This window comes from Arachis ipaensis, chromosome B2 (genome assembly GCF_059453495.1).
Source record: "Arachis ipaensis isolate K30076 ecotype BB chromosome B2, ASM5945349v1, whole genome shotgun sequence".
Taxonomy (NCBI): Eukaryota; Viridiplantae; Streptophyta; class Magnoliopsida; order Fabales; family Fabaceae; genus Arachis; species Arachis ipaensis.
Genome location: NC_142437.1, coordinates 11134392 through 11161405, shown reverse-complemented (window position 1 = coordinate 11161405; position 27014 = coordinate 11134392). Strand labels below are relative to the sequence as shown.

The following is a 27014-nucleotide window of genomic DNA, read 5'->3' as shown; positions in this document are numbered from 1 at the left end:
TCCACCTTTGATTTCCTATTTTCCGAAACTCAAATTTCAAGCGATCTCAACGCTTTGAAGTGCCTGTAGGAATGCCTCTGTAGCCTTTCTCTTTTCACATCTCCTTTAGTCTTTTATAAAGCCTTCTGTTATATTCATATCAAAAAGAAAAAAGAAAAAAAAAATACCTTCTTTTGGAACAGACGATCAGGACTTCTATGGTTGGCTGTTGTCTTCGGCTTGGTTAAGGATTAATTACAACATGTGATACATCCTGGTTGAAGTGGAGGTTTGTCTCATTCTTAGCCTATTAACTTTCTAATATTTTTTTGGTGTCTAGTAACTTTCTAATATAATAGTAAACTATTATTTTGACTCCTTACATTTTTTTTAAAAATAAAATAATCTAAACTGGAAAAAAAAATATTTTAATAACCATCCAATAATTATCTTTATCTGATAAATTATATTAAATACAGGCAGATATATATCTTTTAAAAGATTCTAGAAATTAAATTTTGATGTAATTCTTTTATGACTGTGTTGTCTGTGTGTTTATTTTCAAGAATTCTAATTTATTCCTTGAAAATATCGTATTCTAATACTATTTTTTAAAATTTAACTCCTAGAAATATTTTATTTCAAGGAAAAATTTATGGCCATAAATTTAAAATGTATTTGATATTCTCATGTCAAAAGAACAAAAGTTAATTAACATATAAAATTAAATTACTATTGTATCTTTCAATTAGAAAAATAATAATAATGTAATTTTTATTTTTTATAGTGTTACTACTCTACACGTGATATTTTTATATTGTATGTTGGTATGAATTTAAAAAAAATATATATTATTAAAATAAGAGTATTAATTCCCATTCTCCTCGAGTATTATATTTTTGTCAAGGAGATTCTCTTTCTATTGATTAGAGTATTTTGGAGAGGATTTTTTTTAAAGATATTTTTTAAAAAATTAAAATTTAACATATATAATTAATTAAACTATGTTATTTTTATTAAAATTAGACTAGACAAATCAATTTAACCAAAAAATTAATAAATTAAATTTTAAATCGATCTAAATTAATATTTTTTTATAAAAAATGACTATAATATCCCTAATTAAAATATTCCTATATATATATATATATATATTAAAAACTCTAAATCCTAATCCTATAACGACGGAAGAAAAAAAAGAGATAGAATTTAGAATTTTTAAAATTAATATATATAATAAGAATATTTTAGTCATTTTCTATAATAGGGGTATTGTAATCATTTTTTATGAAAAATAATATTAATTTAGATAGATTCAAAATTTGATTAACCATTTTTTGGTCAAATTAATTTATCTACCTAATTTTAACAAAAAGTAACACGATTTAATTGATTATATGTGTTAAATTTTAATTATTAAAAAATATCTTTAAAAAAAGATGTTTTAGACGTCTTTATTGAAGCGTCCCTTTTAGAAATTAAGAATCAATTTCCGGTATAATAAAACAAACATATTGATAATCTATTTTTGAAAATATTAAAATGAATCTGCAATAATTTATAATACTAAACAAACAAGAATTTTATAGTACTCGAATATAATATTTCTAAGTATAATGCTTTTGAGAATATAATTTCTTGGAATATATTTTTAAAACTTGAAAAAAAAAATACTTACTATGTGATCTTTCAATTTTCCAAATTTGATCATTTTATCCTAATTAAGTGGACATTTGTTTTAAGAAATTCTTTTTTTTTTTTTTTTTACCGAAAATAAGGAAACTCGAATCCATGACCTCTTAAGTAAATATGGGAGACTATGTCATTCGAGCTATATCTTGTTGGCTTAAGAAATTCTTTTTTTTTTTTTTTGAAAGAAAGAGCTCTACATTCGAAGTGGAGCATACAAGGACTAAGGTAAAAATACAAGACTAACTAACTCTTATGTCATCTCCGGCATAGCCATCAACAATATAAGCTAGTTACCACACCATTCCGTAGCACAAAGAAACGATTGTGTCACACACTCTACAACGCCTGTTGTCTTGTTCTGGAAGATTACATCATTTCTCCATAACCAAACATTCCATATAACTGAAAAGAACACAACTAGCCAAAACTTGAGTACCTCCTGTCTCATAAGCATGGATCTCCAACTCTCAAAGTGATCTTTCAAGGTGCCGGGAGCTGTCCACTCCTGACCAAATTTCGAGATCCATCCACACCACACCTGCCAAGAAAACTCACAAGCAACCAACAGGTGATGAACACTTTCAACGGCTTTCTTACACAACACACACAGATTATAATGTGGTCCCAGAATACCTAACCTACTAAGCCGGTCATTTGTGTTGACCCGTCCAATCAGAGCAAACCAAGTGAATAATTCAACTCTAGGCAGAACTAATCCTCTCCAAATCTCTTTTGTGAATCTGTACCTCAGAATCTCCTCATCCAGAGTCGCTTCCTACAAAACCTGCACAAATGAGTTAGTCGTACAAACACCTTCCTTTTCGAATTTCCACACCACTCTATCTTGTACTTCTGCTATCAGTCTAACAAATTGCAAGGCATGCAGCAGCTGATCTAAAGTTTCTGATTCCCACTGGCAGAGCTTCCGCCTCCACTGAAAATGCCATACCCACTCTATCCCATCTCAAAACTTATAATCCCCAATTGGTGATCCTTTTTGGCTTGAAATCAAGAAGAGTCTCGGATAAGAGTCTTTCAACTTTCCTATTTGCAGCTACGTATCCTCCCAAAATCTGGTAGTCTTGCCATCCCCTACCTCAATAGCGAGGCCATCAATCATCTTCTGCCTTACTTGTTGCTCCTTTATTTGTAGTTGACATATATTTCTCCATGGATCCCCTCTCACTGGTAAAGTCTGAGTAGACATCAACTGATTTGGGTTCAATCTATTGCAAAAACACACAATCTTCTTCCACAACGGACAGTCCTCCTTTGAGAAACGCCACCACCATTTAAACAGTAAAGCAGTGTTACGAACCACTACATCACCCACTCCCAATCCTCCTAACTTCTTTGGTGCTTAGATCATCTCCCACTTCACAAGAGCCATGCCAGGTCGTCCGTCATCCTTCCCCCAGAAGAACCTTCGCTGCAGAGAAATGATTCTTCGAGCAACCGCATTTGGCATCTTATACAGGCTCAGATAATAAACTAGTAGACTGTTTATGACAGACTTAATGAGTACCAGCTTTCCAGCCTTACTTAGAACCTTCGCTTTCCATAGGCTGAGCTTGTCTTCCACCTTCTCTATAACCGGCTTCCAAGTTTTTACTAACCGTGGATTTGCTCCTAGACTAATACCAAAATACCTCACCGGCAGGGTTGCTTCCTGGCAGCCAAGCAACTGACACATCCGACTAGTTCACTCCTGATTGCAATTCACTGGTATCAAACTAGACTTCTCAAAGTTAATGCTCAGTCCCGACATAACCTCGAAACACCTCAAAAGTCTCTTATAACTTCTCAATGTCCCCTCCTCTGGCGGGCAGAATAATATTGTGTCATTCGCAAATTGTAAGTGTGATAACTCAATATCATCCCTACCGACCAACAGTGAAAAAATGTGACCGTTCCTCACTGCCTCGCCGATCATTCTGTTGAGCACATCCACCACCAAGACAAACGAAAACGGCGATAATAGGTCGCCTTGACGAAGTCCCCTCTCCATTTTGAATGCTTTTGAAGGGGATCCATTAACCAGAATAGAGATGGATGCCGACCTTATACACTCCTTAACCCATGCCCTCTATGTACTACCGAAATCCATCTTCTCTAACACGGTATCAACAAAGCACCATTTAACTCTATCATAGGCTTTGTGGAAGTCCAGTTTGATAATCGCTGATGCCTTTCTTTGTCGTTTTAGCCAATATACTGTTTCGCATGCAATTAGAGCTCCATTGTATATCTTCCTTCCTTTCACAAAGGCAGTCTGGGATTCTCCCACTAATTCTGGCATTACACTCCTCATTCTTCGTATCAACAATTTAAAGATAGCTTTATACACACAACCAACCATGCTGATTGGTAACCAAAATATTTACGAAAAAATATTTGATAACCAAAGAAAATTAGCCAAAAACAGTCATAACTTACTTTATTTAATATTTATTAATTGTTACAATAATTAATAAATATTAAATATGATAAGTTTTAACTATTTTTTTTTTATCTTCCTAATATTACCGTTCTTATTCACTTGTTTGAAGTTTTAAAACCTAATTCATAAGAATAACTTATGAATTTAATTTTCAAGCATCCACGATATAGAAAGTTTTACACTAACTAGTCGTGTGTAGTCACACAAGCAAAAATAATTAATTTTTAAATTTATTACTTAAAAAATTATTTTAATATATAAATATAATTAAGTAATCATATCAAATTTCTTACATTATTAATAGGATAATTCACGTTAATAAGAAGTGTGAGATTTAAAATTATATAGATATCTTAAATACGATTTAGTTATACATCTGTTTTATTTATATATCAATGTAAATCAAATTAATTTGATTCGATTTACTATTAGTACATTAAATATATGTAAATCAAATTAATTGAATTCAATTTAGCTAAAATAACAGTAAATTAATTTGATTTACTAATTCTAGTTGATTTATATATATATATATAAAATTAAATCTGATTTATTCAATTTACTAATTATATAACTTATTGAGATATTTTACTTTTAAATTAATTTTATTTTATATTAATTTTAAAACATAAATATCAGTATTAAAATAATGATAATTAGTTGAGAGTTAATAATTATATATATCTTAGCATATTTATTCGATCAAAGCAGTAACTACTCCATTCTCTTTCAAACATCACCTTTATCATTGAGCTTCACCAAGCAACTTCCACTACAAAATGACCCTTTTTCTTTCTTTTTCTTTCTCTGACCAAACAAAATCCACAAAACCATATCTCTCTCCCTACTTTCTTGTTCGTCACTAGCAATTCCAACGCCGTCGGGACTACTTTCTCTCCCTTTCTTCTTCTCCTCACAATCTCTCTCTAGCTCGCCTTCATCTGCCACCAGACGCCGGTCAAAGTCCACCTACATCTATCATCTTCGTCACCTTTCCAAATTCAATCTTCAGCAGTTTGTTCGGCCTCCTCGAGTTTTTCATGTCGTCACCATGCCACACGCGTCCTCCTTATGTCACCGCACTGCATGTGTCATGTTCCTCTACGTTTTGAATCACCGCACCACATGCGTTCTCTTCTACGTTTTGAAATGTCATCTCTCTTTCAGTTTGTCACTCTTCTAGCAGTTCTATATATTTCTATGTTTTTCTTCCAGCAATTCTATCCGAGCTTTAAATTTAAGAAAATTTACATTTTTTAAAATTTATAAATTTAAAATAGAATAATAAATAATTTTTAAAAATTTATTAAAAATCATCATTTGACTCATTAGCATATCTAAAGAATTATTATCGAAAATTTTTATGTTAAAAAAAGTAATATATAATATAACCCTCCAAAGTAGTATATGAGTTAAAATTTGAATTTTATTAAAATCAGAAGTGCCAGATAATTATAAAAATATAAAATGACTACTATATTTATATAATATATAATTTAAAAAATAATTAAAATATTATATAAATTAAATTATCATTTAATTAATTTATGAAATTAAGTATAAAACTTATAGTTTGATGATGTTATGCTCTGAAAATCAAAGCATAAGTTTTATAGTGGTTAGCTATTTGTCCCAAAGGTCTCACACTAGGCTAAATTCTGAGCTGGGATGATTAAAGAGCCATATATTGAATCAAGTTGGGTTGATTTAGTGGTTAGTTTACTAGTGTGCTTAAGTAATTGTTGGGTTTGAATCCTGCCTTTTACATACAGCAATTTATTGGCCAATAACAAACTTTTAAATGGGATCCAGCACCGCAACAAATTAGTTCTTGGCAGGTTGGGAGATATCATAAAAAAAAAAAAAAGCCATATATTGTGTGTGTGAGTGATTGAATAATATAACCCTTATTGGATAAAAAAAAGAAGGTTGTATTATTAATTCGATAGCTAATACAAAGTTCTGTCGAATTTTATAGTATCTATGAATAATATAACTTTTACAAAAAAATTTTGAATGATGTTAACATGACTTTCTTATTCTAAATATATTTTGTTTATTTTATCTTTGTATCTGTATATTCGACTTCATCTTGTTATATGTTAGGTTAAATTAATTTTACATTTCATCATATATGTATTCTCAATATCTCATTGAATCTTGCATCATATGTAGCATAAAGATGTAGCAAACCAAGATCATCAAGATAAAGGATGAAATAGAAGCATGTCGATCCCCTTTGTACCTGACTTTTTGCAAGAACGTGCATTCGATGCAGTATCTACTTTCTTAACAACGCAACTAGGCTACGTGTGGGATTACGAGAAAAGATTCGTCGATGTAAGCAAAGCTGTAGAGGCTCTCAAGAATGATAGAGATGGAGTGCGTGATAAAGCCGAAGAAGATGAAGGACGGTATGGGAGAGCAATATATGATAATGTTGTAGAATGGCTGGCTCGTGTGGATGCAATTGTTGCTGAATATGAAAAATTCAAACAAGAACATGATAAGAATGGAGAGTATGCACTTGCTTTTCCATTTCAAAATCTAGACATAAGATATCATCGCAGCAAAAAAGCAAAAGATATCAAAGAAAGGGTTGAAGAATTGCAAAATGAGAAGCATGATAGTATATCTCGTTGGCAGGGCCCGCCTTCTTCAATGGGTTATGCGCTTCCTTCTGTTGAATATGAAGAGCTTGATTCAAGAAAACAAAATATGGAAGATGTTAAAAAAGCCTTGGAAGATTCGAGTGCTACAATGGTTGGTGTTCATGGCCTAGCTGGTATGGGAAAGACTACTTTGGTCATAAAAGCTATTAACACACTTCAAAATCGAGAACCTAAGTTATTTGATATGGTGATTATGGCAAATGTGGGCAAAAATCCAGACATCAGAAAAATTCAAGGGCAGATTGCTGACATGCTCGGGATGACATTGCAAGAGGAGAGTGAGTGTCTATCTATCTATACTCTATACCTATATAATAAATAATGGGAAGTGCTAGGTAAACAATGACTATCTTGAACAACATGAACAACCACCAATCAAATAAAAATACACTACATCCTAATTTAATGCTATTAATTAAATTTAATATTAATTTACTCTTTTAACCCTATTAATTCACATTGTTCAAAAATATTGTTAGTTACATATACTTTTTCATAAATAATAGTTGTTTAAATAGCATTTTGTAATTGTTTTTTGGTACTTTTCTCTCAATTTAATAAATATTTTGGACTTATTTAAAATTTATTTTAAATCGTATCTCTTTTAAAAAAAAACATATTTTTCCCAATTTTTATTTCGTTAATATATCATAGATGATAAGGCTTAATAATAGCATAGTCTGATTCATATAATTGATTCCACTTAGTTGAATAAAGTTTTGTTCTTATTGTTATTTTTTATTTTTTATTTTTTATTTTCTAATTTACTTAAATAATTATGAATTAAAACAAAAAAAATTGAATATAAACATATATATTTGGTGCATGTTATGGTACATATAATTATAGTGGCTGCAATGGCTATATAATTTTAGAAATTCTTAATAAATATTACTAAAATTAAAATAATATTTTTTACTATTCAATAACTCTTTTTAATTTTAAAGATAAAAATTAAAAGTGTTACCAAAATATAAGTGACTTTAATTTTAATCATATTTTTTAAGTATTACAAAAAGTATTGTAAATATACTATGTTAGTTCCTCAATTTTTTTATCCCCTAATTCATTATATTATTAGGGATTAATGTAGTATATTTTTGTTAATTTCAAAATTTAGTCATGGATTATATTCCTTTTACTATACTATATCAGAAGAAAAAAGATATAAATAGTTGTATACATAGACACTGTAATTGAGCAACCCACTCTTTAGCTAGTTCTGTAAAAAATATTGAAATAGGAATTCGGCACAAATATACAAATATGGATATCTAGAATATTGTTGTTCTTAATAATAATTCTTTAGATTAATATTGTTCGTCTTCTCGCCCAAGTCTTTGTTCGTGACGGCTTTGTCCTAAGAAAAGAGGCGGGGTCCTAAATAGGCCTTGAAGGCATTGTTGAGTTGATATCTTTTTTTTTTTTCTAAGAAAAACATCCTTTTTTGTATTGTATTTGTATTTCACATCTATGAATACTTGTACAATGTAGGTGAGTATGCGAGGGCTATTCGCATAAGAGAGAAATTGAAGAAAGGAAAAAACACCCTTATTATTCTAGATGATTTGTATGCAAAAGTGGACTTGGATATGTTGGGAATTTTATCAGAGAGTGGCGATGAGAAAAAGAAGAATCTCATTCTCAAAGAAGGAATAAAATCTTCCAATCCTTCTGGGGCAGCTCAAACTAAGACAGAAACAAAGAATGTTGCTGGTGCTGGACAAAATTTGACAAGAAAAAATTCAGGAATAGATGGTGCTGGACAAAATTTGACAAGACAAAAATCAGGAATAGATGGTAGTAAACTATAATGCACAAATATTTTAATTTTTATTTGCATACACATCTCATATACATATTTATATCAGATAATACCTTAAATTTCTTAAATTTGTAAGCAACTTTTTTGTGATTATATTTATATATTATACGTACAATATATCGTATTGTATTCAATACTTATATATATCCATATTTTTGTATAGCTAACAGGACGAGAACAGAGAAAAAAGTTGACGATACCTCTAGTGGTTCTAGTAAAGTAGGAAAAGCAGTACAGGAGCATCACAAAGGGTGCAAGGTTTTGCTAATTTCTGAGGCAAAACGAGTGTTGAGCCAAATGGATGTGAAGGCAAATTTAATTATCTCTATGGATATCATAAACTCTGATGACGCCAAAAAATTGTTCAAAAAAAAGGTTAGAATGTATTATTAGCCAACTATCCATTACTTATATATATCTAAATATTGTGGCACAAATTTTATGATATTTTTAGCCACCTATCCGTTACGATATTATTTTACCTTGAGAATCAATTTTAACGGCACAAATTTAATGAAAATGTTTTTGTAAATAGTGCTGTATAAAATAATGTACATGTATAAATATAATATCAAATATCATATATACTATCAGTTTATATACATAAAGGTAAATAATAGGAATAAAGTTTGGGACCAAAATAATGTTTTACCCTAAATAATAGTGTATATAAGAATTATTACAGGAATAATATCTTGCACTAATATTTAATATAAAAAAAATTCTAAAACCGTATAAAAATCATGACCTAAAATAATTCTCATAGTAATATCTATTAATTTTTTAGAATAATTCTTATACTAAAAATTAATACATATGTTATTCTCAAATGCATACTCATTATTTTGAACATAGTCATCCCTCTTTCATAGAAGAAAAACCTGTATCTCTATGTAATTTAACCACTACATCTCTATGTGTAATCCTCCAAATAGTTGTTGTACATTTGAAATTACAACAATTTAAATTATACTTTGTATAATGCATAAGATAAATGTTAAAGGACTAATAAAATTTATTATTTTTAGCTATCAATTAGTCATTAATGTTTAAAAATGTGGCCTAAAAATATATCAAATGAATTACTAAACTAAAGAAATTAGATTGATGATAAAAAATAATAAATTCTGCTAGCTCTTAAATGTTTTTCAGTGCAAAATAACCTTAAAAAACACATTATTTCTTTACTCCTTTGATTTCAAATATTTTCAGCCACTATTTACAAAGTGATTAAACCCCATATGTATTAACAGATTATAGTATACATCAGAATCCAAATATTGTTACTTTAAACATGTTAAAGTTTTATGACAATTTTCTTTTCTCATAAAATTGTTGTGATTATATATCATATCATATTGTATTCAATACTTGTATTTTTCTTGTACAAAATAGGTGGGAATAACAGACGACAAAAACTCTGATCTTGAACCGTTAGCCATTGACATTGCCAAGAAGTGTCATGGATTGCCCATGTCAATAGTTACAACCGCTAAGGCATTGAAAAATCAAAGTCGCTCAGTTTGGGAGGAGACCCTTAAAACGCTTGAAAGGCAAAAACTTACAGGAACACCGGAGTATTCTACAAAGTTGAGTTATCAACTTTTAGAAAATGAGGAGCTAAAGCTTATCTTCTTGCTTTGTGCTTGTATGGGTCAAGATGCATTTGTTTCAGACTTAGTGAGACTATGCATTGGTTTGGGTTTTCTTGAAGGCATCTACACAGTAAGAGAAGCCAGAGATAAAGTGCAAATGTTGCTTATGCATTTAAAAGAGTCAGGTTTATTGTCTAACAGTTATTCAAACGATCGTTTTACCATGCAAAACCTTGTTCGCAATGCAGCTTTGTTAATAGCATCGGAGGAAAAAGATGTGTTTGTATTGACGAAAAGAAAGCTAGATGAATGGCCTGACGATGATAAACTTAAAAGGTACACTGCTATCTTCTTGCATCATTGTGATGTCAATACCGAGGAGTTTCCTCAAAGTGTAAAATGTCCTAAACTCAAAGTCTTTCATTTCCACAATAACCATCAACACTTCAAAATACCAAAAGACTTCTTCCAAGAAATGAAAGAACTTAGAGTGTTGGTTCTGATTGGCATTGATCTCTCTGCACTGTCTTCATCAATGAAATGCCTAACAAAACTCAGAAAGCTTTGTTTGGAGCAATGCATTAACCTAGATGAGGAATTATGCATCAATATTGGCAAGTTGATGAAGAATCTAAGAATTCTAAGCTTTTCTGGATCTGATATTAAAAGCTTGCCTATTGAATTGAAGCATTTATCAAAGCTACAAATTCTTGACTTAAGTAATTGCTCCGAGTTAAAAAAAATTCCTCCACTTCTAATATCAAGCCTCACTGGTTTGGAGGAGCTGTACATGAGAAACACTTCGGTTGAATGGAGAATTGATAACAGACAGAACAACAAAAACAAAAATGCCAGTCTTTCAGAGTTGGGACATCTAAATCAAATAACAAATGTTGACTTACAAATCCCAAGTGTTGCCCATTTGCCAAAAAACTTGTTCTTTGATAAGCTGTACAGCTACAAAATTGTGATCGGCTCGTCAAGCACACATTTGGAGCCAGATTTCAAGATGCCGGAGAAGTATGAACTGCTGAGGTATTTGGCAATACAGGAGAAAGGCGGTGCCTTTGACATTCATTCTCAGAAAGGGATCAAAATGTTGTTTGAAAGAGTTGAGAATTTGTTGCTTGAAGAACTCAATGGTGTCCAAGACATCTTTTATGCACTGAATTTGAAAGGATTTCCATGTCTGAAGACTTTGTCCATTGCAAGTAGTTCTGGCATTCGATCTCTGATTAAGCCGCAGGAGAGGAAGCATCCAGAGAATGCTTTTCCAAAACTGGAGACGTTGCACCTCTATAAGCTTAATAACATGGAGCAACTATGCTTTTGTGAGTTACTTTCACCATCCTCATTTCGTAAACTAAAAGTGGTCAAGATTAAGCTCTGTGGTCTCTTAAAGAACGTCTTCCTAATTTCTATGGTCAAGCTTCTGGTTGTTCTTGAAACAATTGAAGTTTCAGAGTGTAACTCTCTAAAGGAGATTGTCTGTGTGGAAAAGAACGCATCTGAGAACCTTGTGTTTCAAGAATTGCGCACTTTGACTTTAAAATCATTACCTGAGTTCCATGGATTCTATCGGATTTCATCTACAGAGCAACACAAGATATTATTCGACCAACAAGTGAGTTCCATTTGCAAAATTTAATTTTTTTTTTGGTAAAGTATATTTTTTGTTCCTTAAGTTTGATAAAAATTTTAAAAATATTCATAAATTTTATTTTGTTTTAATTTTATCTCAAAAATTTTTTATTTGCATCAAATATATCCTTGACGGCTAATTTTTTAAAAAATTTAAGACCAATTTAACAATAATTTCATAAAAACAACTCTCAACACTAATAAATTAAACATAATTTTCATACATTATTGTTAGATTAATCGTAAATTTTTTGAAAATTTAGCCGTATAGTATATTTGATGCAAATAAAAAATTGTTGAGACAAAATTTAAACAAAATAAAACTTAGAAATATTTTTAAATTTTTGCCAAACTTTCAAAACAAAAAGCATACTTTATCTTTTTGCTTTTTATACATTTTGAATTTATATTATATATGTACTTATATTATTAGTTAAGGTGGCTATTTAAGCCAATATATGCTAGGTAGGAAAAAAAAAAAGCCAAAACTTACTTTTTTTAACATTAACTAATTGAAGTAATAATTAATGAATATTAAATAAGGCAAGTTATGGCTATTTTTGGCTAATTTTTTTTTATTACCAAATATTTCCGTTTATATTAATATTTATGAACCGATTAATTAAATGCGTTAAACTATCTAATAATTTTTAATTATTATTTTTATATAATTTTTTTAAATAAAAATATATTTATTTGAGTAGTTATTATCAATTAATAAAAAATAAATTTATTTTTAAAATAATAAAAAATTCAAAGATAATTTTTTTATTTATAATTATCTATTTTCTTAATAGGTTGGATTCTCAAAATTAGAGAGATTGGAGTTGTCGTCCATCCAAATCCACCAAATATGGAACGGTCAAAATCCTCCTTTTGCAAAATTGGTACACTTGGAGGTGAATGGATGTGGTAACTTAGAAAATTTGTTGTCATTATCTATGGCAAGAAATATGCTGAATCTCCAAAGCATTTCTGTCAGCGAATGTGACAAGATGAGATATATATTTTTCAAAGAGCAAGGCAGCAGTGATACTAGAAAAAAGGTATGTATAATTTGGTCCGAGCATAATAGATTTCCATTTTTTCATTATGTGAGGCGCAGCCACGATATTTTCTTAAATTCAAAAGAAAATAGTTTTTTTTTTTGTGTCTAAAAAAATAGTTTATTCCTGAAAAAACTACCATTTTATTCTCTAAAAAATTCAATTTCAAATTGATGAATTTAAATATTATGAGTAATGTTACATTTACACTAAAATCAGCCACTAATATAAAATACATGTTAGAATATAAATACACATTAAAAATAAATTAAACCATACATATATTTATATACAAATACATTAATGACTAATTTTAGTGACTAATTTTAATATACAAATAATATTTTTGAAATATTAGCCGTCTTCAACTACTATACAAAAGACTAATGCTTAGTTTAGTGATTTATTTAAATAAAAATATATTTTTTAAAACATAAAATAATTTTATTAAATTTAAATATTTTTGTGAACAACTAACAAAGTTTCTTCTTTTATATATATATATATATATACACGAAGTTAAAAGAAAAAAATGTTTGAACAGGTAGGATACATAGAGTTAAATAGAATTAGACAACATTTTCATGTAAAAGATCCGCGAGTTTGAAATCAGAAAAAGTACCAATATTTGGAGAGTGAATCCTTCATTATTTTTGTGAATAATTTATTAGATGTCTCGAAAAAAGAATTATTTAATATGTTTAAGTGAATAAGACGGATAAACGACATATATCTGTCTCGCAAAGAGATGTATGAGAAGATTCATTTGTTTGCGGTATATTACGAAAGGAGGTTAATTGAAAACAATAAATGAAATGAACCGAATGCGATTGCGGACTAAAAAGATATATCCGAGAGAGGCTAAGTATAGGAGGAATGTCGATGTTAAGGCGAAGCAAGATAAGAAGGATACAGATAACAATAGTTTTTTTGCGAAAAGGCTCTTTGATCGTAGAAAAAATCATGTACCTAGGGATTGTTTGAAAATCGTGCAGACCAATAACAAAAGGATCTCTATTGTTGAACACGACTACACCAAGAATTTTGAAGCACGTAATGAACCGATGAAAGTGCACTGGGACATGGCGGAGGAAATGATGACACAAGGTTCACGGGAAGAGGATCAAGATGACTGCAGAATGGTCATTTCCATTGCGGATTTGGATGAATGGTAGCACGTGTTTTCGAAACAGAAAACGGATAATCCTATAATTCGAATGGCAGTTATGGTTTGTGCAGATTCTATGGGATCTCATTCAAGTAGTGATGAAGGAGTAAGCTTACCCAGACGACACCAAGAGAAACTTGACACGGGTAGGGGAGGATCACTATTTTTGTGGGAGAGGGGCATGGTTTCAAACGCAATGATTATGCTATTGCAGTGACATGCGATGGCAAGTACTTAGTCCTGCGTCTCCATAAGGCTATGTTGGTGTTGCGAGGGCATGTGACGGAGATACTACGCCATCGAAGGGGAGAAAGGTCGAAGGGTTTGGCCTTTGTGTAGAGGATGTGGAGGGCGCGACTTAATGTAGGACCAATGGGACTGGTGGGGGAGAGGCAATGAAGGAGGCAAGAAGACTGGCAAGTGGTGATGGTGACTGTGTGGAGTTCCGAACAGAATACGTTGGTGTGGTGTGTAGTGGAGAGCGAAAACCTCATGGAGTCACTGCTGAACCAGTCTGCACTGGGTTGGGGTCTGTCGGAGGTGCGGGGAACAATATAGCAACAAAAGAAACTGCGTTAAAAATGCGGGCACATTCTAATGAGAAGATGACCATGATATTTGTTAAAGCTGGTACAGATGCTTATACAAATAGTGACGATGCGACAGGCGACAGTGATTAAAAATGAGATAAGGAGTTTAAATGGTATATGTACCACTACAAATAGGCGGGAGTGTGAAGATAAACACTGCTCCAAGCAAGATGAGGAATGTTGAAGCAGAAGAATCATCATTGATGAATGAAAATTGCTTTGAATAGGAAGGAGATTTAAGGAACTTGGAGAACTCTGGAGGTTCTGGAAAGGATGTAGGCAGTGAATCAAATCTAGAAAAGCAAAAAGGAAGTTGGAAAGAAAATGAAGCGAATACACAGAAAAGGAGGCAAACAAAACAAAAAGAGAAAGCAAGAAGGAGTCGTCCTAAAAATCGAAATAAGGTGTGTAATACAGTTGTTGGAATATGAGGGATTTAGAGGGTGTCAGAATGTTGGGAATAGTGAAAACTTTTAAGAGGAAAAATAAGGTAAAAATGTTAGGAATGATACAAATGAAGAAACAGGTGGTGACTAAATTTGATGTAGTGCAAATTTAGGGGAATGATATGGGTGAAAATTTGTGGAATGCTTCTGGGTGTTTATTGTGATTTGTGGGATGACATGATGTTTAAGTGGAATAATTGTTATAAAAAGGAGAGATGGTTGTATGTAGAAGGGATATTGACGAATAATAGTTTTAATTATGCATTTTGCTTGATGTACGATGGATGAGGTTGTAACGGTAGATGAGAAGAAAGGAGCCATTACATAAAGAGCAGCAATAGAAGATTTTAGAAGCTAGAGAGCTGGTGAATTTAGAGCTGAATGACCGTAAGTTTACTTGGTTTAGGGCCAATTGTGCAGTCGTATTGATCAGGTGTTAGTTAGCGTGAAATGAGTTGAGAGAGGTTTTTATTATCTGTTGATGGATTTTGTGTTATTCATATGGAATACTTGGATAAAAAGAAATGTCAAGATATTCAGGAATTAAGAAGCAGGTGTTATGAAAATTATCAATAAGTCCATTAGAAGCTACAAAAAAGTAGACTAATTTTAATTCTTCTAATAGTTGATTGCAATGTCAGACAAACGTTTAATTTTTTGTTTTGTTACGTAGTAATTTGTAACTACTTCACTTTATTGCGTTGAACTTTTTGTTTCAAAAAAAAATAAACATTACTCATAAAAAATAAGTTTTGTTCGAGAAAATATAAAAATTCGAATTTTTAGTTGACTCTGAAAAAAAAAACCCCTAAAATTCCCATGGTACCCTCGTTATCTACACTGTCATCCCGCTCTCTTCTTTCACCAGCAATCTACTTCACCACCGTCTCCATCATCAACATCGTTAACTTCGTTATAAATCAACACCATTCCTCCCCACCCCACCACCGCCACTCCTCACCACCACTGCCTCTTCCACCCTCCTAACCCTTCCCATTCTGCCAGCCACGGCTCCAACCCCCAGCCTCATCCTTCTCCTTCCTCCTTTAACTTTCACATCGATTCGGTTATTCTGAGTCTGTGCCTCGCAATGCCGCGTCCGGAGAAATCAATGAGGCCGTCGCACGAACGAGGCGGCGCCTCCAGGGATTCGGACGAGCCCTCTAACAATCTCTGGGTTGGGAATCTAGCGCCGGACGTAACCGACGCCGATCTGATGATCTGTTCGCGCAATAGGGCGCCATGGACAGTGTTACCTCTTACTCGGCGCGTAGCTACGCGTTCGTGTACTTCAACAAGGCTGCGAAGAACGCTCTCCAAGGGTTTTCCCTGCGCGGCAATTCCTTGAAGATCGAGTTTGGCAGTCCGGTTTCTTCTCATATTCTTTGTGCTCTGTTAGGGTTCATGTATTCTTATTCTTATTGTTTTTATTGTTGCAATATGAACCGTTTTATTATTGTTAAATTCCTATTTTCGACGAGGAAGTATAGGTAGCCAATCGAATAATTGTACAATGTGTACAATGGAGGTTTAGGGATGTTCGATTCAGCATTAGAGATATAACTATTAGTGTTACCTTTTTCATCAGCTTAAGCTTTTGGGATTTCATGACATGGCATCAGAGCTCTAGATCCGAAAAGTTAAGAGTTCGATCTTTGGTGAATCCCAAAATCAGTTTAAGGTTTTGGGATGAGTGGTTTCATGACATGAGATGTTTATTATCTCTACTACCGGATAGTTATTTTGGATAGTACGGGTGATGTTATTTTTTAACTCATATTGGGCAAAATAAATAGCCTATTGTATACATTGTACAAATATTCCATTGGCTCCCAAGCAAAACTCATTTTCGACTCTTCAAATTGCTCGATTAATGTTTTTGTTCTATTTTTTGGCTTGCATTTAATGATGTCTCAAATGGAATCACTATCTTTTAACAATGATCCTATTTTACCTGCATGACTAGAAGTCAAATCTGCGTTGAGGCAAATCGCCATTGCAATAGATTCAATTGCGTTAGGCTATGGATGAGTTGTAATTATTATAATACCAATTTGTTCATTTCTCATTTCCTCCTCCTCCTCCTCCTCACCCTCCTCCTCCTCGTTGTTGTTGTTGTTGTTGTTGCTAATCTGCATTTGAATTGGGGATGGAGAAGGATGAGGCTGGGGGTTGGGAGCGTGGGTGGTAGAATGGAAAGGGTTAGGAGGGTGGCAGCTGCAGGGGTGACGTGGGGAGGAATGCTGTTGATTGATAATGAAGATAATGATGTTGATGATGGAGATGGTGAAGTGGATTGGTGAGAGAAGAGGGTGGGATAGCATTGGAGAGGGTACTATGGGAATTTTATGGTATTTTAAACGGTGTCAACCAAAATTTTGGGTTTTGGTACTTTTGTCAAATGACACCCATCTTTTATGGGTACATTGTTAGTTTTGTTTTTTTGTAAGAACATTCATGAGTATAAATGGTTGTTTTTCCTTTTGAGAAACATAAGTTAACTTTGAAATGCACGCCTAACTTTTAAAAAGTGCAAATACAAAACAAGTCCAAAAACTTTACTAAACCAAGCCAAAGTCTCTTGGATAACAACCAATTTAGCGACGAAATTACATTTTTACATCTTGATGTAGTTACTTCTATTAATTTACTATTTGTTATCTCTCTTTGTTGGTTTGATTTGTATGACATTTGGTTTAATTTGAGTTTGTTGTTATTGCATTGTGAACACACAGCAGGTTACCATCTTTCCAAATTTGAAGAATATTAAAGTTAGTAGCATGAAGACTTTGAGTGGGATATGTAATGGTTTTGAATTCCCAATAGATTCCTTTGTCAAGTTGGAGACCCTCGTCATTGATGATTGTGATAAATTGGGCTATGTTTTCACTTCTCATGTGGGAATATTTCAGCACGTGAGCAACTTAAGGGTTACTAATTGCAAGTCAATCAAAGCTATATTTGACCCAGCTTGGGAAAATAAGCCAGCATCTTCTAAGGATGCAACAACCAACTTGCAAGATGTTCATTTAGAGTCACTTCCAAAATTAGAGCATGTGTTCAAGTTCAACAGGAAGAAAAACCAGCTGGATGGGATTCTTAGCTTAAACAATTTGCATAAGATATGGGTTCAGGATTGTGAAAGGTTGGAAAACATATTTTCAGTTCCTGTCGCCAAAACACTTGAAAATAATCTTGAAGACCTTATGGTGTCGGATTGCTCTCAATTGAGGGAAATTGTTTTCAAGGAAGAAGACGTCGACAGGAAAATAAGTAGTCTTACTGCATTTAACTTTCTAAAACTGGCAACCATCAAATTTTTGAGACTACCAAAATTCAAGAGTTTCTATCCAGGAACTGAAGAAATAAAATTTCCAGCACTGAACAACTTGTCTATTGAAGAATGTGAAAAATTGGAACCATTCAGAGAAGAAATTATAGATGCACAAACAAAGCCTATCCTCTTTCCTGAAATGGTAATAACAATGCCTTTAAAGTTTAAACTCTTGAGTATTTCTATTAGTATTTCATAATAGCAAAAGAAAAATAACTTAGAATAAAATAAAGTTAATTAGATTACCTGTTTGCATTATCATCAAATAAAAATATATGTCAGGTTTGATGGTTATTGCAATGATGGTCGTAACAGTGTGCTATTATTATAGGCATCTTTTGTTAGAAATTAGAGAATGTGTAATTTTTTGTTTTATGCTCTGTGTTTCTACCAGGGAACTTTTTTGGTCATCATCTCTGTCGGGATTTAGGGTCAGTTTGAATTAGCTTTTGAAAAAAGTACTTATTTTTTTCATCTTTTTAAAAAAGATATTTTTTTCTTAACACACAAAAGTTATTTCACATTTGAATAGGCTTTTTAAAAAGGGTTTTCAAGTATTAAAAACGTCAAAAGTAAGGTATTGTTAGCTTTTAGAAAAAACAAATAATTTATTTTTTTAATAAAAATATATTTTTTAAAAGACATCTAAATAAGTTTCAAATTGAATAAAAGTCCTTTATTTAAAAAAATCTTTTTTTTTTTCACTCAAAAGCCAATTCAAACGAACACTTAACCTTCAAACCTGTAAAAGAATCAAATAAAAATGTTTTCATGAGCCAATTGAAATGGCATAGAGAATATATATGCATTTTGATATGTTTAACTTTATGCATGCTACATTAATTTTTCTGTTCATGATTTATTAAATATGTAGGTAATCAACAATTTGAAGTCAATTCAAATTGAGTCGAGACATGCAACGTCATCGACTAACTATGATTATCGAAGGGACAATCTAGAAGAGCTTCACTTATCTAAATTGAAGGATACTAAAATTCTATATTCTTTCCTTCATAGCAATCCTAATATGAAGAATCTATGGTTGAATGATTGTTCTTTTGAAGAACTGGTGCCACTTGAAAGGCTTGCAAAGATTGAAAGCTTAGGAGTCGTTCCACAGTTAAAAAGCTTGAAGTTAACAGATCTACCAAATCTTCGAAGGATTGGCTTTGAGCGAGACCCAATTCTTCAAAGGATAGAGTCATTGGTTTTTCAAAATTGTTCAATATTGAAAACCATAGCACCTTGTAATGTATTTCTCTCACACTTGACAAAGCTTGAAGTGGTTGACTGTGAAAGATTAGAATATTTAATGTCACCATCAACTGCTAGAAGTTTGGGTCAACTCAACACCATGAAGGTAATTAATTGTGGATCTCTTAAGGAAATTGTGTCGGAGAAAGGACAAGGAAGAAAAGAAGATAATAAAGACAACGGTGACATTATTTTCAAACAACTGGGAACAATTGAGCTCGTGTCTCTGAAGCACCTCAAAAGCTTTTGCAGCTCCAAGAATTGTGCCTTTCAGTTCCCAACATTAGAGAAATTTGTGGTGAGTGCTGTCCCAAATTGAAAAGTTTCTCCCAGCAAGAAGGCATGGACACGCCAATGTTGCAAAAGATCTATGTTGTACATGAAAAAGAGAAGATGAGATCGTACTGGACTAACAATTTACAACAAACGATACAATATCTGTTCAAGAACAAGGTACACAAAAATAGATGTGTAGCCCATTGTCTGAATTTCATTCTTTTCTTTTGGTAGTTCTCAAAGAATTAAGATTTGGAATACATGATATATATAATTTTTAATTTAATATATTCAAACAAATTCACAGATGTTTTTTGAAGGCATGGAGGAAGTAAGTGTTTCTGATCATCTTGCTCATCTACAACAACTAATGCAAAGCAAAGGAGTTGGCCAACAAGAAAATGTGTTCAAAAAAGGGCTACGGGAAGAATTGTTTAACAATTTGAAAACTTTGAAGCTGAGTGGTTGTGAGTTTGAACCATACGCAATTCCATCAAATGTTCTTTTTACTTTCAAGAACTTAAAAGAATTGGAAGTGGATAACTGCGAAAAAATAAAAGGCATTTTTGAAATGAATGATACTAAGATGATGGGAACATCGTTCCAACTGAAGAAGCTAACTTTGGAAGCGCTACCGAATGTGAAACATGTGTGGCAACCCAAAAAACAAGGAATTCTCAGCTTCAAAAATCTGCAAATAGTTACCGTCAATGAGTGTAAGGATTTGAGAACTCTATTTCCTATAGCCTTGGCCAGAGATCTTAAGAAGCTTGAGGAACTTGATGTTAGAGATTGTGATGAGTTATCCAATATCATTGAAGCAGAAGAAGCTGGAACTGTTGATGAACATCTTGTGTTTCCTTGTTTAACTACATTGGCATTGTGCTATTTGCCAAGTCTTACTGACTTCTGCTCTCAGAAGTTCACTCTGGAATGCCCTGAGTTAAATTGCTTTGACGTATATGATTGCAATGATCAACTGGAGCTATTTCAGAGTCATCTAGAAGAAAATCAAAACAACACTTCAACTACTAAGCAACCACTTTTCATGAATACAAAGGTAAGTAATTTATATTGTAATTTGTTATGAGTTGCTAGGGAGAGACAATCACTCAAAATTACTTTATTTAACTTAACATTTATAATTTTATGTATGTAATATTTATAATTACACACTTATTATATCTAATATTATTCAATTATTCTGATGGTAATAAAGGAATTCAAAATAAAGTAATTGAATGCAAAATAAAATAACTTTAGACTGTTTTAAGCTTGGTTTGATAAAGCTTTTTGAAGAGGTACACAAGCTTTTCATTTTGTGTTTTGTAAATCAAAATGATCATTTACTTGTACTTATAATTTTTAAAAGATAGAGCCATAGAGGTGCTTGCTTTTGAAAGTACCTAAGGTGGAGTTTTTTAAAATTGACTTGTATTTATTAAAATTAAAAAAGTCTAATATAATTTCATACATTAATTAATTTCCAAATTTAACTCTTACATTTATGTCTATTTATAGTACTTTTAAATTTTAAAAGTTAATTTACCAAACATAATTAGTGTTACTTGTTCTTATTAAAAACTATTTTTAAATTGATTTGTCAAACATAGATGCACTTTTAAAATGATCTTTTAAAAGCTAACTTTCATAAGCTACTTTTAAAAATTTAAAGTTTTCTTAAACCAAGACTTAGAATGATTTTATATTGTCTTCCAAATATTTTTTTATTTATTATATACACCTTCCAAAGTGAATGTAATAATTATAACTTCTTTCGAGTTCCATTATCCTATTCTAAATTTTTCATTTTATATTTATAACTATTTTATTTTATAGGATTCAAATCTCATATTTACATTCTCAATCTTACTTGCACATCCAAAAAATAAAGTCTCTAAAAACCATTTTTATCAATTACGTTGAATGAGATACATACTTTCGAATTTGTTAAGGGTATTGTATAGATACCCATTTTTTATCTTTTCTGATGTGGAAAAAACATTATTATATGTTCTTCAATCTCAATTTTTTTCTCTGTTTTCTTAGTAACTCTAATGAGGAAGTCTGCAAATTAAATTTATTTTCAAATGATTATTTATTTATATAATTAGTCATATAAAAAATAATATATGTGTGTTTAGAGTATTTAATTAAAAAGTTCTTTCTATTTATTTGAGCAATACGCAAAAATTTACTTAGAAAACCTAAAACTCTATTTGATAAAGTTATTTTTAAAAACTATACAATAATTGTCTATATTTAAAATAATTGATAATTATTAGAGTCAATTTGCTAACAATTTCGTAATTTTGAAATAATTAAATGTTACATTTTATAATCATAAGCTTCAAAAAGTTATTTATACATATAAACCCTTTCTGTCATAGGATATTTCCAAGATGGAAAATTTGACTCTGAATTGGAGACACACTCAAGCATTAGGTTCATGGTTGAGAAAATTTAAGGATGAAAATCTTGAGAGTTTGAATGAACTTTACCTTCTTGATGATGATGGGAAGAGTAACTGTAATGTGCCGGTTGGATTATTTGAGAAGACACCCAACTTGGAATCACTGGAAGTAAGCTATTACTGTGATGAAACCCTCAAAAATATATTGCCCTCCCATGATGATGAAGCTAATAATAATAAGGAAATTCTTGGAAAGTTGAAAGAATTGTACCTATTCAAATTAAATGAGTTGCAATCCATGAGTGGGGTAGAAAACTTGTCGAAGCAGCTGCGTCTATTAGATGTTTCTGATTGTCCAAAATTGACAACAATAGTGCTACAATCTTCCTCCAATCTGAAAGAACTGCACATAGAATCATGTGAGGCATTGCTACGTCTATTCACATCTTCAACAGCGAGAATGCTAATACACCTTGAGGAGTTGGAAGTTGAGACTTGTGAATCATTGGAAGAAATTGTGGGGGAAGAACAGCAGAATGCTATGACGGAAGACGACGTTATTGAATTTAAGCAGCTAGAGAGGATAACCCTTCGATCTTTGGAAAGCCTGGAATGCTTTTATTCAGGGAATGCCACTTTGAAGTTACCCTCTCTCATTCAACTGGACATAGTGGATTGCTCCAAGATGAAAGTTTTCTCTCATGGAAATGTCAGCGTTTCTAGAAGGATTCAAGTTTCGTACAACTCAAGTGATGATTTGGTCTTCCACCATGATCTTAATGCTGCTGCAGTATGGCAGTTTCTTAGTGAGGTAATAAATAAAATAAATAAATAAAGACCCTTCTCCAAATAAAATTTTATTATGTCCAAATTTGAAATATTTTCTACACTTGGTTATATTAACTGAACTGATGAACAGTTTATTTTAAGTGATTTCAATAGGATGGAAGAGAAATCATTTAATCTTTTAAGCTGATTGATCAGATTCTTAGTAACAGATTACTTTATGGATAATAAAAGCTTAATTTAACCATATATGTGTGTGTTTTTAATTGTTAATCACAGGGACACCAAAAGGACTTCATTTCGTTCACAAGACTAGATTTATTTTTTTGGGTGACTACAAGACTAGAATAATACATAATTAAAAAACGTTACACTATTATAATTTTTAATTTTGATGACCTTATATATTTTGTTACTCTACAATATCTTGGTAGTTTATTGAAATACTCAATTATAAACTAGTTAAATTATTATTTTTTCAATACAAAAGAGATATTTAAATAATTTTAGCTTGGGAAACCAAAAAATGATTTTTTAAAATATTATTTATTTTTTATTATTGAGTTATGAACATTTGCCTCATAATCATAATTTACAATGTTAGGGTCTATTTTTTTATATTTATTTTACATTTGAATTAGTATTAGTCAACTCTGTTTTTTCAACTAAAAGTATTATGGTGGCCCTGCATTCGCCCTTAATAATTTTCATGTTTCTTTTTTTTTTTTTGGGGAAAAATATTTTCAGGAACGTATAGTTCTTAGTGATGTTCCTGATCTACAAGAAATATGGGCCAGTAAGGTGCCAATCCCAGTGGATTGCCCCAGTTGCAAGTTCCAATACTTAGAGGTGGATGGGTGTGATTTTTTATCTGATGCAATAATTCCATCTCATTTACTTCCTCTTTTAACTAATCTAGAAGAGTTGGTGGTGCGAAATTGTGATTCTGTTAAGGCAATATTTGATGTCAGAGTCAAAGATACTCCAACATCTGATTCAAGCACAGTGGTTATTCCATTGAAGAAATTGACTTTGGAGAAATTGCCAATTCTGAAGCATGTTTGGAACAATGATCCTAATAAAGGAGGTCTCAACTTTCCTTATCTGGAAGAAGTTACTATTGATGAATGTAAGAGAATAAAGCATCTGTTTCCAGCTTCAATTGCCGGAGATAACCTAAGAGAATTAGATGTGGGAAACTGTGAAGAGATGGAGGAGATTGTTGCTAAAGATGCAAATAAAGAGCTCATAAAGTTCCACAAGCTAGCCAAGTTAATGCTGTTTAATTTACCAAAATTGAGGTGTGTTATTAGTTCCATGATGCATATTCCAGAAGGGTGTGAAATTTCATCAAATGCATTACTACCATCTCATTTGCTTTCTTCCCTGAATGATTTGAAAGAGTTGGTGGTGATAGACTGTGATTCTATTGAGGCAATATTTGATGTAAAATATTCATCACCAACACAAGATCCAAACATGATTGACATTCCCTTGAAGACAATAATTTTGGAAAACCTACCAACTTTAAGGCATGTGTGGAACGAGGATCCTAAAGGTGGTTTCAGGCTTCCATTGCTAAATGAAGTCATTGTTAAGGAATGTAAATGCATAACAAGTTTGTTTCCGGCATCAGTTTTCAAAAATAAGGTACGAAAATTAGATGTGAGAAACTGTGTGAAGCTAGAGGAAATTGTTGGAAAAGATGAAGCCATAACTGCAGGGGAAGAAAATGATGGGGAACTTCTAATGTTCCCTTGCTTAACCACCTTGACTCTCTGGGAATTGCCTGCTCTAAGGTGCATTTGGTCTGGAATGCGAATTCTGGATTGGCCCGAGTTAAAAGAGTTGGATGTTTATCGTTGTCCAGAGCTGAAGATGTTTGCAGCTGATTCAGAAAATTCTCCATATTCAAAACCAGAGGATCAAGATGGCATTGCAACAAATGACAAGAATGATGATGCCAATGAAGGTGACAATGATGATGCTAATGATGGCGACAATGATGGTGATGATGATGATGATGATGATGACGACGACGACGACGACGACGATGGTGATGGTGACAACAATGACAACGATGACAGTGTGGTGTCACCTTCAAAGGTATTAAACCTCTTGCCTCAACTATTTGCATCATGAGTTTATTTGTTCAGAAAAGTTTAGTGCAACTATTTCTATTAGTTCTCATTTTCTACAAGTGATTCTTTACCATAAAAAAAGGTCTATTGCAAATTTTAGGGCCAATTATTTTCAATCAACAGTTGACTAACATTTTTTTGACATTTTATTAATTTCTGCACATATATACTTACATGACATATAAACTGATAAAGTTACTTTATTTTGCACGTTTTTATAACTTTAGTATCTTAGTATTGGTGCTTTCAAGTCATTCCATCCCACGAGTGTTGGTTGCATATTTGGAAAGAAAAAAAATTATTTAAGACTCTTAATTTATTATTACTATCCTTGTCATTTTGGATTTTGCATCCTAGATTGTTGCTCCCCGTTTGCAACGACTCTCGCTCAACAAGGAAGACATCATAATGATTGAGCAAGGACAACTTCAAGTGGACCTCCAAAAAATCTTATTCCTCAAATTGCATAGTTTCCATGATGACTTACATTCATTTCCAGATGATTTCATCTCAAAGATTCAACTAACTGCTATAGAACAGATCGCAGTGGTCGATAGTGGCTTCAAACAGATATTCAACTCACAAAGGCCTGAGCATGACACACAAAATTATACCAAAATTCTTTCACAGCTTAAAGGCTTGGTTCTTAGGGATTTATACAAGCTTGAATCCATAGGCTTTGAGCAAACCTGGATGGCCCCACTTCTTGAAAATCTTGAACACTTGAAAATTTTGGCATGTAATTGTTTGATGAACTTGGCACCATCCACCGTCTCATTCTCCAAACTGACTCAGTTGAATGTAAAGGATTGTGCAAAATTGGAATATTTGTTTACATCCTCAACTGCTAACAGTTTTGCTGAACTGAAAAGGATGTCCTTATCAAACTGTGAGTTGTTAGAGACAGTAATGGTTGGAGATGGAGACAATGATAATGAAGATGTGACGTTCCCCAAGCTCTCATTTATATATCTTGGCAACTTGCCAAAGCTTGAAAGTTTTTTCAAGGGGAAGCCAAACTTGAATTTTCCACAGTTGCATAAAATTTTCATAACTGAATGCAAGGGTATGCAAACTTTCTATCAAGGTAATGTGGTATCACCCGAGCTACAAGGGGTGAAAGATACAGAGGGAGAATTTTGCCAGAGTGATGATCTGAATACTGCAATCAAACACTATTTGAGAGGCGAAGAAGACGACAATGACTCAACCAAGCAGGAGGAAGAAGGCGAAGAAGAAGAAGACTCTAATTAACATAATCAATGAATCAAGGTTTCAGATAGCATTCTTTGTAAGTGTTTCTTGACGAGCTATGTTAATGTTAATTATCATGTGAATCACATATCTTGTGCAATAATAAAAGATGTAGTTTAAGGGGTATCTAATGAAAACGAGTACAAACAATATATTCTAACTTTAAAGCTATTTTAACATTTACCAAATGACAAACATAGTAGACACAAAAAAAAAAATGACTAACATAGCTGTTCATGAAATTTGTTTGCAAGGTTTCATGGAATTCCAAATACAGCAAGGGAGGACAAGTGGATCACATCATGGCAATAAATATTAATTCTTTTCTGTTAGAGTGTGTTGTGAACTTGTGTGATGAATAAGTTTTCTGTATTCCTACAGGAAGAAGTGTGAATTGCTTTCAAGTGACATTAATGTGTCTTATGAATAAAATTGTATATCATGTACTTATTTTTCAGAGTA

At 32.1% G+C, this 27014-nt stretch overlaps 2 protein-coding genes across 2 annotated transcripts; both read left to right on the top strand.

The window, feature by feature from the left end:
- On the top strand, window positions 1–20001 carry LOC107624887 (uncharacterized). The gene is made up of 8 exons (XM_016327364.3): window positions 1–268; window positions 6287–7061; window positions 8278–8583; window positions 8772–8983; window positions 10004–11827; window positions 12642–12890; window positions 17833–18570; window positions 19303–20001. Exons 2-8 carry the CDS (start codon window positions 6338–6340, stop codon window positions 19999–20001), a joined length of 4752 nt encoding a protein of 1583 aa, XP_016182850.1. The 5' UTR covers window positions 1–268; window positions 6287–6337.
- On the top strand, window positions 19890–27014 carry LOC107624888 (uncharacterized). The gene is made up of 6 exons (XM_016327365.3): window positions 19890–20135; window positions 20266–21018; window positions 22349–23182; window positions 23905–25263; window positions 25656–26589; window positions 26807–27014. Exons 1-5 carry the CDS (start codon window positions 20025–20027, stop codon window positions 26550–26552), a joined length of 3954 nt encoding a protein of 1317 aa, XP_016182851.1. The 5' UTR covers window positions 19890–20024; the 3' UTR covers window positions 26553–26589; window positions 26807–27014.

Coding starts and splice junctions, on each gene's coding strand:
- LOC107624888 (XM_016327365.3), top strand. CDS start 20,025: ATGGACACGCCAATGTTGCAAAAGATCTATGTTGTACATGAAAAAGAG. Junction 20,136..20,265: donor AATATCTGTTCAAGAACAAG/GTACACAAAAAT, acceptor ACAAATTCACAG/ATGTTTTTTGAAGGCATGGA. Junction 25,264..25,655: donor GTGTGGTGTCACCTTCAAAG/GTATTAAACCTC, acceptor TTTGCATCCTAG/ATTGTTGCTCCCCGTTTGCA.
- LOC107624887 (XM_016327364.3), top strand. CDS start 6,338: ATGTCGATCCCCTTTGTACCTGACTTTTTGCAAGAACGTGCATTCGAT. Junction 11,828..12,641: donor AGATATTATTCGACCAACAA/GTGAGTTCCATT, acceptor TTTTCTTAATAG/GTTGGATTCTCAAAATTAGA. Junction 12,891..17,832: donor GCAGTGATACTAGAAAAAAG/GTATGTATAATT, acceptor AACACACAGCAG/GTTACCATCTTTCCAAATTT.